At 37.0% G+C, this 13,031-nt stretch overlaps 1 protein-coding gene across 6 annotated transcripts in view; it reads left to right on the plus strand.

Annotated features, from left to right (window-relative positions):
- Positions 1-13,031, plus strand: part of zfhx3 (zinc finger homeobox 3) — a 315,185-nt gene that overhangs the window by 231,942 nt on the left and 70,212 nt on the right. For all 6 annotated transcript variants that reach the window (XM_015384203.1, XM_015384202.1, XM_015384204.1 and 3 more), the window contains one exon: positions 1,098-1,591. In XM_015384203.1, the coding sequence (XP_015239689.1) occupies positions 1,098-1,591 (494 nt within the window). The remainder of the gene's footprint in view (positions 1-1,097; positions 1,592-13,031) is intronic.

Here is a 13,031-nt window from a genome sequence, read left to right on the forward strand (position 1 = left end):
TAATATGAATAAATGCCTATTATTTAATTTGTAATATTAAACATACATTTGACAGTAGGTGTTTACATACAGAGTATAAACACCTACATATAGAGTAGAAAAAGAGAAATAAACCTTTATTTTCCTAAGCTTTCCTGTTTCAGTTGAAATAGGATTACCAAAATTATATGTATTGGCTATTTAACAGTTAAAACTTTATAAGGAATGTTTTATTACGTTCTTCCAAGTCAGAAGTTCACATGCAACAACATTGCTAAGCCTTTAAAATATTTGAGAAAGCACAGATGATGAGTTCATGGTTCTTTAAATCTCTGACGGGTTATTTCACATTTAATTGGTGCCACAGCTTTGGTTGTAGTTTTAGACAGCACTTCAAACATGCTGCTTCTTTGTGCTGCATCACTGGAAAATCGAAAATAAAACCAGCAAAGATACATCAGGGAGAGAACTGTTGCCCTCCAACCTTCTGCTTCACCCTTTGGTAGAAATCCCATTGTCCGAATCTACACAGTAATGTGAAGCCTTCAAACCATTAGGGAAGCCGTGTCCATTTTAATGCAGTTACAGACAAAGGAAAAGCAAAAGACCTTGTGAATATATGGGCAGAAGTTAGTGTTTGTTTGAAGTGTACTTGACAAAAAAATGCATAATGGGGAAAGTAAGTTGTAAGGTTTAATGCAAAAACACCTCAAGAGATGGACCAGGAAATTAAAACTTAGATATAGTTGCATCTGCTGAATGAACATTGAGCAAAATCATATTGCCATATTTGTTACAAAGGAGTTAGGACAAGAAGGTTAAAGTTTTGGAGTTACAATTAAATGTCCTAACCTCAATTCTTCATGGAAAAACATGGGTCCATGTATAAATTATTGTACCACACAGCTAAGTGAGCTAAGCCAAGTGTACCACACAGCTAAGCCAAGTGATGCAATGTTGTGTAGGGAAAATAAAGCATGTGATTTTTCTTTTCTTACACAGTGTATGTTAAAATCTGGTTTAAACAGCATCAAATGTAATCTGTGTGTTTTAGCTATCAGTGTAATAATCAATCTGTACTTCCACTTTTTCATTTACATTATTTTATTTTTCTCGAGGTGGGGAAGTCCCAATGGATGTGCGTCTTGGTGGTGGGCAGCTGGTGTCCGAGGAACTTATGACTCTTGGAGAAAGCCTATCACAGACCACAGATCCATCCCTCAAGCTCTTTCAGTGTGCTGTGTGCAATCGCTTCACCACTGACAACCTGGATGTGCTAGGCATGCATATGGGTGCCGAACGCAGCCTGCCAGAGGAGGAGTGGCGTGCTGTGGTGGGAGACTCTCATCAGTGCAAGTTGTGCCACTACACCACACAACTTAAAGCCAACTTCCAGCTGCATTGCAAAACAGACAAGCATGTGCAGAAGTACCAGCTTGTTGCCCACATCAAAGAAGGGGGCAAAGGCAATGAATGGCGACTAAAGTGTGTGGCAATAGGCAATCCGGTGCACCTAAAGTGCAATGCCTGTGACTACTACACTAATAGCCTGGAGAAGTTGAGGATGCACACAGTCAATTCACGACATGAGGCCAGCCTCAAACTGTATAAGGTTAGTGGTCCTTTTATTGTTTTTATAACATCCTCCACTCATGTTAGACTTTTCTTTTCAGTTTTTTTTTTCAGGCTGTTTTTAAGTTATAAATGTGTACATTTGTTTTTCTTAATATGTTCTGCCAAACAAATTTTTTTCATGTTCAAATTGCTTAGAGGAATATAGTGGTTCTGCCATACATGAAATTTTTTTTTGTTCTTTTTGAGAAATGGTTGAATATTATAGAGTTTTCACAAAGGGTAAAATTCTTATTCAGTACCCTCCATTCTATCCTAGTCTTTTTAAGCAAGACTTAATGAATGTTCTTGTGTTGCCAACATCACTGTGGCTATTCTTTAGAGGCATGAATAACAGCTTTGTTGTGAAGCTTTCATACTAAAGCCTTGCACACTGCTGCCCTCAGAAGAACATTGCAGGACAAGTTGGCTTGGAAGCGCAGGACTAAATCACTTGGTAGACGAATGAAGAAGTGTTAGGAGACAGAGGTTTGGTGCTAATACTCCTCTGAGCGGGAAGGGCTGAATTGTTCTCGACAGCCTTATTGATTTTTGCTGGACTTGGAGCTTCACCTTCTCCTCTAATCATTCCATAATAGCCAGTGGATGAACACTCTCGGAACAAATGGCCATAAATCTAACAGGCCTGATTCCACTTAGGTGCCTATCCTGTATGTCTGCGGCTTTGGCTAGTCTGCGCTTAACCTTAACTGGCATAGTTGCACATACTGACAAGACAAAAAACACTGGTAACATGTATGTGATGTAAGCTTAGGTGGCACTTAGAAAATCTTTCTACAGCTGTTGATAGGTTGGTAGGAAGTTTCTTATCACCATTAAGCTGTTTGAGTTTCTAAAAGTAGACAAGAATTTTATTTTTCTATTGCATTCCTTTGCACCTCTGGTTGTGTATCTTATCCAAGAAATATTTAAAGATGATGGGGAAGAAGTCATGCTTACTGCCTGAGGCATGGCGTTTGAATTACATAACAAAGGGAGCTGGAATCGTTTCAAACCTCTTAAAAATTCTATTTATTTGAAAATCTATTGGTATGACAAATAATCTCTTAAATTCAATGGTGTGACAGACATAATTTGTTCCCCAGTGTTTTTGTGCTGACAAAGTGGTAAAATAGGGAAATCAGTCTCAGATTTTGCTGGAAATCTAGGTGAGATGGAGTGTTTTGACTGTATATGTCACAGAAAACCAAGAGGATGTTTGGTTTGTTATTTTATAACCAAATCAGGGTTAATGAGAGATATAGATCTTTCAGTGTATTGAACATGTACATCCTTTTAAACTTTGGAGTAAGAATTAAAATGAGTTTGCAGCTTTGGATCAAATAGACAGACTTAGGCTTGTAAATCTCAGAGCTGCACTTTGGCTGAAAGAATAGGCCACAGCTTCTTGTCTTTGTCTTCTACTTTTGTCAAAATCAGAAGGGATTCTGTTTTCTTTCTTTCCATAGATTTTTTTTTACACAAGCTTTTAAGGAGAGAGAACACATATGTCACACTAGAGTTCAGGCTGTGGAGGATTAAATATGTACAACACATTCAGGCATGATCATTTTTTATGACTTAAGCCTCTTAAGATGGCTCCATATTTTTTAAAACCAATTGGGTTTCCAACTACGACTGTGTGCAGTTTTACTGAAATCACCTGCTCCATAAATCGGTGAAAATGTTAGCCCTTGTAAGCTCTGCTTTATCCCCGACACAACTCAGAAACACAGATGAGCACAAGTCGCAAGATTCATTACACTAGTTTATGACTTAACAAAGTGACAAATACATGGTTGTGAGGTTTCTCGGCTGCACAGTTTTTTACTCCTTTTTGATTTACAGTTTTGGGTAAGATACAGACAGGCAAAAATCTTCCTTACCCACCAATGGCTGCAAAGGGCTCTCAGTTAATGCATGGATGGAAAAAGACTAAATGAAAACAGACACAAAATAAATCATCAACTCAGCATAAACAAGCTGTAAGATGTGGGATATGCTTGGGACACTTCACCCAAATCAAAGTGGTTTGCATTAAACAGTGTTTTTGTGTGTGTAGCTCCATATAAATTGGAGCCTGTAATTACTGGAATTAAAAAGGAAGGTTTAAACTGGGAGCTAAGTTAGATGGGATAATTTCAGAGTCTGTGGTATGTGGCCCATATTAGGGCTTTCTAAAAATATTACCCCCACCACCCCATGTATTGGAATGTTTTTGGAGGCCACAGAATGATCCAGCAACTTATCCCAACCACTGGACCACCACACAGTGGAGGCTGATGCTGTCTACTTTAAAGACTGCACTCTAAATTGACATAACCTTTTTGAGAACTGTGTATTTCCCACTCGATCATGTGATCCTAAGCTTCCTTTTACCTTCTTCTTTTCCATAAAATAATGAGGGATTTAGTGGTTCTGATGAGAAAGCATGATGGAAATACTTCTAGAATGGCCACTCCTGAATTCAGGCTTATGTTTTTTGCTGTGCAGTTAACATTTTACAATGATCATCATTTGCACAACTTCAGAGAAAATAAATAGTCTACTCAAAAGAGCATTACACAATCATGTTTTCCAATCTTAGAGGTATGGTCTGGAACTAAGGTGCAGTGTGTAGCCCATATGAAGTTCCCAATATCACTATAAAACGGAGTTCAGCACTGGAAAGAAATGATTTCAGATTCTTTTTTTTGCCAGACGCTGCTGGAAGATGGCAGTAGATATTCAGAAATCCCATTCTTCCAACAGAAAACTGAGCTATATTTGCCCAAAAACCCTGGCATATTAATGCATATACAAGTATTGATTGAATGGCTTAATTGATCTCACACTGGAGAAATGTACTTGTCACACGTTATATGGGCATATATTATCAACTGCACAATTAACAATAACAATAACTTGGCTGCGTATATTCAATTAATTTAAATTACGTTGATTTCTATAGCGCCAATTCACAACACGTCGTCTCAAGGCACTTTACAGAGACAATTCAACCAGATCATACAGTTAAATTGATTCAATGTTTCTATCTTAAGGAAAACCAACTTATTGCATCGACTCATTGACTCAAAGGCAATCCGTCACACCAAGCAATTCTTGTAGTGACAGTGGAGAGGAAAAACTCCCTTTTAACAGGAAGAAACCTCCAGCAGAACCAGGCTCAGTACGAGTGGCCATCTGCCGAGGCCGACTGGTGTTCAAGGAGACAGAAGCAGACATAGAAAAATAAGCAGAGATACAAAAGGTAACTGTAAACCAGCTCCACAGACAGCATGTTAACCTATTAACGTAGGTATTCAAAACCTAACTTTTGAACATTAAATGTACAAGATCCGGAATAAGTGTAAATTGGAGGTGACACGTCATCTTGAATTTAGCTGCGTTACATTTTTATCTTTCTCTCTTTCATCTGTTTTTATGTTGTTGTTTGGTTTTAAAACACCAGGTTTCATCATTACTTGTTGCACCAGTAACCTTGACAATAACAATAAACCTGCTTTGTACTTGGTCATTTATATGTGTAGGGATCGTCTTTGAAGATATTATGAGTATGTGGCAGGCTAATCCATTTCCAGAACCTGGTTACTCTGACAAGATGGAAAGGATGGATCCCAAGCAGGCCTAGCTTTAGGCCTCAGCTTGCATTTGAGGTTTGAGGAAAAGAAGAGAAGCATGGGGAGTGGGTTGGGGGGGGTTGCTGGCTACCTTCCTTGTCTCGGGGGCCGGTACAATCGGCAGTAATTGAGATTGATTGGATGTTATTTTTCCTCTTGCAAATGTAGTCCATTAGCTTGGCACATGCATAATCAGTTTAGAGCACAGTTAGCCGAATGTAATCATGTTCTTTGGTGTCTGCTAGCACAAAATCCACTCCAGATGCCAGTTGGCTGCGGAAAGATGGGGAGAAAGTGCCGTCACTATCAAACGTGGATCTTAAACTGAGCAAGTCCTGACATCCTTTCCTGTGTCATGGTCCTGCTCTATTTAGCTGAAAAAACTGTGAAATACATTCTTAGTCCTTTGTTATCCATATGAACTTATACTCTCAGACAGCACCCCTTTTAAGCCAATGTTCTGTCCATCATCAAAGACAACAATTTTAGCAGTACCTTCTAGTTACTTTATCTATTATTATGATTAACATGAGGCAAGTCAAACCAAAGCAAATATAAATCTTTTGCAGAGACCAAATAATCATGATAAATATTGAGGAAAAAAAGGGTTTAACATAAATTAGGGGATTAATTGTTTCATACATTAAGTGTTTCCTTGATTATGCTTTGAGCAGACTTGATTACTTTGCATTTTAATGATGACGTGTGATGATATTGACTCTAAAACCTTTACTTACTGTTTTATGAAGTTTTTTTTATTGTTGTATTTCAAACTTAGTTCAATAAAACTACAAAAACAATCATTAGATACAGTGATGTGCTATGACTTGCCATTTAGTTTGATTTTTAGCTTTCCTTTCACAGTTTTCTACTTATCTTCTCGATAATATTGCAATAATAACAGAGGATGTAATTCAGATATATTAGAAATTGAATGAAAGAAATATATTTTTCTATAAAAAAGTGCAAAAGAAACTGAATTGCAACCTTAAAGGAATATGATGCAATGCTCACTGAACAAGTTTAAATTCATAGGGTGTAAATTGTGAGTCGAGTTGCTGTCTGAAGAGACACAGCATTTTAGAGGACAAGGGCTACCACTGTTACACTAGCTTCATTAGGACAATCCTAAACTAGTTACATAAGAATCAACTTACTTAGAGTTGGTGTAAAAAGGAGTGGACCATTGCTTCGTTGTCCTGAGCCCTCTTTTTTATAAGTATATATTTAAATTTAATGTCTAAATCAAATTCCTTAAACTCTCAAGGCAAAGGGAGAGGAAGACAAAAGTGTTTCCATTTAATATACAAACTATGCAATAAAAGGAAATCCTATTTAATAGGTCAAAATTTTGTGTTGCTAACATTTATTAGTTGAGTTGTCCTGAAAAATAGAACATCTCAGATCATACGAATGAACATTAATCAGTTTGTAATAAATCTAATACAAATATATATTCAGCATTTAAACTTTATGAACTAAATTAATGAAATAAGTCATCTTTCAGTGATATTTGAATTTGAGACACACCTGTAGACTTAAAGTAGATGTTACTCTGTGAAATGTCAAAGGAAAAGTTGTGACAGGTAATGTGAAATGTCCTCAAAGTGTTTCCCTGTAAGAACCTTGCGTTAATCACTTAGATTTCTAGCAAGATAATGGGTAGAGAGAGGATGGAGAGACACAGAGGAGGAGGAGGAGTAGAGAGGGGGGTGGTTGTGGGGGGTTACAGGAGGGTTCAATGGATAGATGCTTTGCTAATTATCATGGCTAGCCTATGATTGTTCAGTAATAGTGCTCAGTGGGAAAGGTTGTAGCCGTTCCAGGAAGAGCTGAGCTCTGATTTACTGGTACTACTGCTCTAATAAAGCGTGAGCTGCACATCCTGGGAGACAGCCCATTCTCTTCTTTCACATGCACAAGCGTGTGAATGCAAAGAGACAGGCACATACTCAAAAGTAGTCTAAAATGTCACAGGAATTATAAAATGTACTTGTAGAGGTGTCTGCCGCTGGACTCTCAAACAGAATGAAGATCAGTGGCCATAAAGGGGACTATATTTTAAAGAAAGGCAACAGCAGTTTTTAGAAGTTTTTAACAGGTCTCACTGGTATCAATTTCTGGTATGAAATTCACAGCATCAGCAGTTTAGGCAGGAATACTGATTGTCTAATAATTACAGTTTCTGTTACACCATATACATATATATATATATATATACTACTCCAAGTTAATGAATTTCTAAAACAAACCAAACTCAAATCAGACTAAAGCTTCAGTCAGCCTTTTCCCTTTATCCCAGTGCCATGTGTGCACTAAAGGAGTCTGTTCTGCAGGAAGTTAAACTAAAAATAGTTAAAAGATAGTGGTCTGAAAAAAACAAAAAACAAACATCCTGATCTCAAATGTAAAGCTCTGCCTCACCTTAGTGAGGAGAATGCTACCCAGAACCCTAACTGTATTTTTTAATGGCTCATAGCAAATCCAAATTTGTGAGCACACTATACTTGTTGAAAAAAGTAGGTACCTTTATGGCTTATAGCCTGAGTGCATTTACCTGCAGTGAATTGAATTGCATTATCCTACTTCAAGCCAGTCTCAGGTTCTATCAAAGAAAGACTGGCATACATCTTAAGGTCTAGGGGCTTCAGAAAGAGGAAGGAGTAAAGGAAGGCTGGTAGGACTTAGTGTTTGGTGTGGTTCAGGTGTTTTACAACCTTTTACGCTCCAACCCGTCAGGAAGCCAAAGGACGAAGTCAGTTTTTGACCCTTAACACAGCTGTTGTTGCTAGTCGTGTTATTTGTACACACAAAAGTCAGTGTAGATTACTACTGAGATAAACACATTGAAGTAAAAAACAAAAAACAAAAAGAAAAACAGTTAAAAGGAAATCTGTTTGTTTAGAAGGAAAAAAACTATAATATTTTAATGCTTTTAAATTTTTTTTAATGTTATTTTCTTTGGGGAAAAGCACCAGAGTACTCTGCTCTTTGTTAAATAGTAAGAATTCAGGTAACCTGATATCAGTTTGATCAGCAGAAAGGGAGAAGCCATATTTAGGAAAGGAATAGGAGGCCATGTTATATTAACTTTCTCTGACTGGGATCATCATAGTTCAAGACATATTTGTGAGGGTAGTTTTTACACCATCAGAAGTGATAAGTAATACAGAAATGGAGTTTGTAAACCTCACTATGTTCTTCTTCATTTTGTTTTTGCTTTTTTTTCAATTGGGTACCTTTCTGTTTTTCCCTTCTCATTCTCTTTCTTTTCACAAAAGTAAAATACAAAAAAGACACTTTACACGAAGAAAGCAAGTTTCATTCAATCATGCTTTAAAACAAATCATTTTCCTCTGTAAATGTTTCTTTGTCCGATATCTTCAGTTGTTTCAGTAAAGTGTCAGCATTCAGAGGTGCATGGGAGAAAAAAAAAACTGCCATGGGAAACATGTCACATACTGAACGAAGAGAGATGAGTAGTCTGATGTGTCTGGGATTAAAAACTTCCAATCATTGTCACCATGCTCTGATCTGAGCAGTACAGATGCATCTGATTACAGCAGTGTTTAGCTCCTCACAGCAGACTGACTGCTCTGATGACAGTCCCACATACAGCAGAATACATGTTTGTCTCTTCTTTCAGAGCATCAAATAAAGATTTTGTAAGAAACTGATGTCTCCATGCTGTGCTCTTTTCAGTTCTTAGAAACATTTGTCTGCTGGTTAAAGAGGACAGTTAAACATGTTTGAAATATACATTTTATTTTATTAAATCAACAGGTTTTTCTTCCAATTAGAAGATATACAATCCTGTCTACTCTGCAAAAACTGCAAAATTAAGTTCTTCCTTTTGGGATGTTTGGGTTTTATTGAGGGGAAAATTACACAGAAACTTCTTCCTGTACCTACTGGAGGCTCTCTGTATCTAATCTGGTACAATAGCTCTACCTGATTCTATCCTGTAAAGATGATATTACAGACATGCTGTATCAGTCATGGTCTCCTGTTGTTAAAACCTCCACAAAATCCCCACAGCTAAGATCCATGAGAGATGGTGTCCATGCTGTCTTTAATATGGGACCAAAGGGTTTCACCACATATAGCAGCCAATTTAGTTCACTTGAAATAACTCGCACATTTGCAGACTTTATCAAAATAGAATAAACTTTAAAGAAAATTCAAACTATAAACTAAAAACTAAACGAATAATTAATAGACAGCATGAAAATTCAGTTCAAATCAGTTTCTACAGTGGCAAGAATTAATTGATTAATTCACCAATATAATAATATCCACAATATAATATATGGGCTTGGGTATATGTTTTGCCTAATAAACCTTGAGATAAATATTTTAGCCATTACTGTGATTCACTTATTTCTTTTAACAGCTTTTTGACCAGTTTTTAATTAATTCTTTTGGATCAAAAATGTTTTTACTATATTCAGATTGGTCAAAAAAAATAAATAAATAATTATATTATAGCAAACATAGTAAAGATATATTTAAACAATAGACATTGCTTTTTAGAAACTGCATTTAGTGGACAACAGTAAAGCTTGGTTGACATAGTTAAATATACATTTTAAAGTTAATCTCACAGTAAAAAAGCCGAGAATAAGCCTTTCTAAAGTTGAAGGTTAATATCACCCTTTTTTGATATTTGGATTGTACACGTGTTCAGAACAGGTAACTGTACAAAGATATATTCAAGTGAATTTAAATGTGTATCAAAGGAAAACTGTGTGGGAAACTTGTATGATAAACCTAAATTGGACTTGGAAACATGAAGAGGATGTTTTAAGAATAGCAATAATCTTTGTTTAGTTATTTATTACAGCATGACTACAGCTGCTATTAGGTGGTATTGCATGCCTATCGCTCTTAAGAAGCTAACACAAGCGATTTGCAGGTAAATGCTGCCCTGATGAGGCCAGGTGGAAGTTGCTCGGAATCTATTTACCTACTAAACTGCAGGGTTGGAGAAAGTAAGGCAGACAAGCCTCCCGGCTCTGTGCCATCAATACATCAGTGGCTTAGCCACCAGATTAATGGCCTCGGAGTGGTCAAGGCCACAAAACTACTCAGTTCTGAGGACTGTGTTCAGTGGAGCTGTACATAAAGGAACGTTTGGTTTAAGAGATAGATAAAGAGAGGAGGAAGTCTTGCTGCAGAAATGAGTACACAGAGACCCATTCTCTCTGGGTTTGGCATTTTGGGTAGCCTCATGGGAGGAATAAATCTTACATATGGATGGATATGCTCCCCTGCTTTTTTCACTTCCTTTAACATTTCTTAATCCGCTTCCGTCCACAAAATTTCTGTTACTAATGAGCTCAAACCAATACATTTTTAAACCAGTGTTTCAGCTTATATGAGTGGATGATGATGTGATCCCATCCACTATAGAATGAATTGGAAAATCTTTTTTGCCCGCCTGTGATGACCAAACACTGACCCCTGAAAACGTGGTCCGAGTCAAGAATCTTTATATGAAATTTGGAGCCTCTGGGTTTTGCTCTTGTGTAAGGGCAGTATAACCTTCTCCTGGATTTCAGCTTGGGTTATCCATTCATGTTTTGCCTAATTGCTGTGTGCTGGACTCCAGTGCTGGGAGTTGTAAATCTCTCAGTGTTATGCAGACAATGTTTTCACCAGATGGCGAAGAAAAGATTTCATCCTTTTGTAATTAAGCGGTACAGGCCAGCGTGTCATGCGGTTTTTATTAGGAGCTCTGAGAACGATTATTTTCCCAACTTTCTTTTTTCTTTAATATCTTCAGTTTCTTAAACAAAGATGGGTAAAATAAAATTCACATGTTCATAATTGAAAAGCCAGCAAAGAATGTAATAAATATTGCAAGTATATTTAAAAATGTACATATTTAATTGAGATAATAACCTGATAATATTAAGGACAGCTATTAATAGCGGTTGGGTGGAGACAAATGGCAGATTCATTGGCACCATGTTTTTACAAAAAATTGTTTTTGATTAGACACAGTTTTTCATATGTTAACTTTATCAACAATATTATCTAGATCTTTACTGAATATAAGATTTAGTTCTGAATTTGGATGAAAGGCTTTCGTAAAGGTCCGGGACATGAATGTTTTACAGCTTCTTGAGAGCACTGATACTTTATGGTTTGAACATTCCTTTGTGACACATTGATGCCCAGAATAGACTCATTGCTGTTTGAAGAAAAAAGAAAGATTAACTACCCTGCCTCAAAAACCTCCCCAACATATCATCTCTCATTTATACTTTCCTTAACCTCAGCTTGCTTCATTTTCCTGGCAAACTTCTTAATAATGCCGTGACACTGTAGTGTAGCCCTTTGTCCTACAGGTACAAGCAGCTTTAAACATTTGTCATTTATTAAGTTCTTTTCTATCTTGTGCTCTGTGGAGATCTTGAGTGATTCACAGCCACTGGATTTACAGGCTCTCTCCTCACACTTAGATAGCCTCCTCTGCCCGACCCATAAATTGCTTTTTGTTGAATGTCACCAGATTCACTTGTCAGTTTTGCATTAAACTCAGATTTCCCCTTTAGGTGGCCAGTTTTTCTCACAAACTAGGAATTTCCCAAAAGTTATTCTTCCAGAGGTGAATCATGTTAAACTAATCCCAGCCATAAGGACGACCTGTGCAGCTGCAGCTGAAATGAGAACTCTGGGAGCCGTAAAGTTTGGACACGAAATTGTGAGATCTGGAATGCAAATGATTATTCAAATAATCAGTGTTTAATTTGCATGCAGAAAGCCACAAGGGAGAGAGAGTCTTATTGGGTTTTGTAAAGCAAAATATTGTATTATGTGTTTATGTTTCAGAAGTGAAAATGTATTAATTTTCCTATTCCAGTGAGACCAGCATATATTCTTTCTGAATATCTCTCCCTCTCACACACACATTAACAAAGATTTTACTGATGTATCCATGTTAATGTTCAAACCAACAAATAATTCATTTTTGATAGGTAATCTCAAAAGTTTTGACTAAAATTTTCATTTTTGGAGAGCTTGATGATACCAAATATGATTCTTTTCCGTTTTTTTCTGTTAACCTTAACTTGTTCATTTCACATTTTAGTATGAATTAGCATCAGATATTTTGGTGTTTGGTATTATTTGAATCATTCTTTTCACATTAAATTGTCAGATTAGGAATGAGGTTTAGCTGAAGATTTAAGTATGATTTCTTTAACTAGATAGCAAAAAAAGGATCAGAGCATGTGTTATGAGACCTGTTTTGATAATTTATCACTTCAGAACAGGCTGGCTTGCAGTATTAAACTATCCACAATCAGTGCACATAGTTCAGAGATTAGTCCTTCCATCTGGAAGGGAGGTTAGGGCTTTTTTGTAAATGAGGGTTCCAGCATTGGAGAATTCCCTGTATTCAACTTAACATTTAAATCATTAAACATGATGAAGCCATCTCCACAAAGTCAAAGGTTTATATACAAAAATCAAACACCATCTGCCATTTCTGATCAGACCCAACAGCCATCAGACCAGGGTTACCAAGGCAGAACAGGAAAAGCCATTAACTGCCAATCACTGCATCGATCGACAAGCCAGTCCACCACTACCACCCCGTCTCAACCCCCCGCGCCCAACCACTGCCCATGGACACTCACACAGAGTTTATCAGCATTTACTGTACATTGAACACGTGCACAAGCAGTTTTACAAAGGCCTGCTTTCTGTATTGTCTAGGTCCAATTCGTATCTGTTTTTTTTTGTTATCTCGGAATTATCGGCTGTCTAGATTGCAGGATCAACATTGTGCACAGTAGAGATAAAGGAAACTGG

Source organism: Cyprinodon variegatus, unplaced genomic scaffold, assembly GCF_000732505.1.
Source record: "Cyprinodon variegatus isolate N-32 unplaced genomic scaffold, C_variegatus-1.0 Scaffold307, whole genome shotgun sequence".
Lineage (NCBI taxonomy): Eukaryota > Metazoa > Chordata > Actinopteri > Cyprinodontiformes > Cyprinodontidae > Cyprinodon > Cyprinodon variegatus.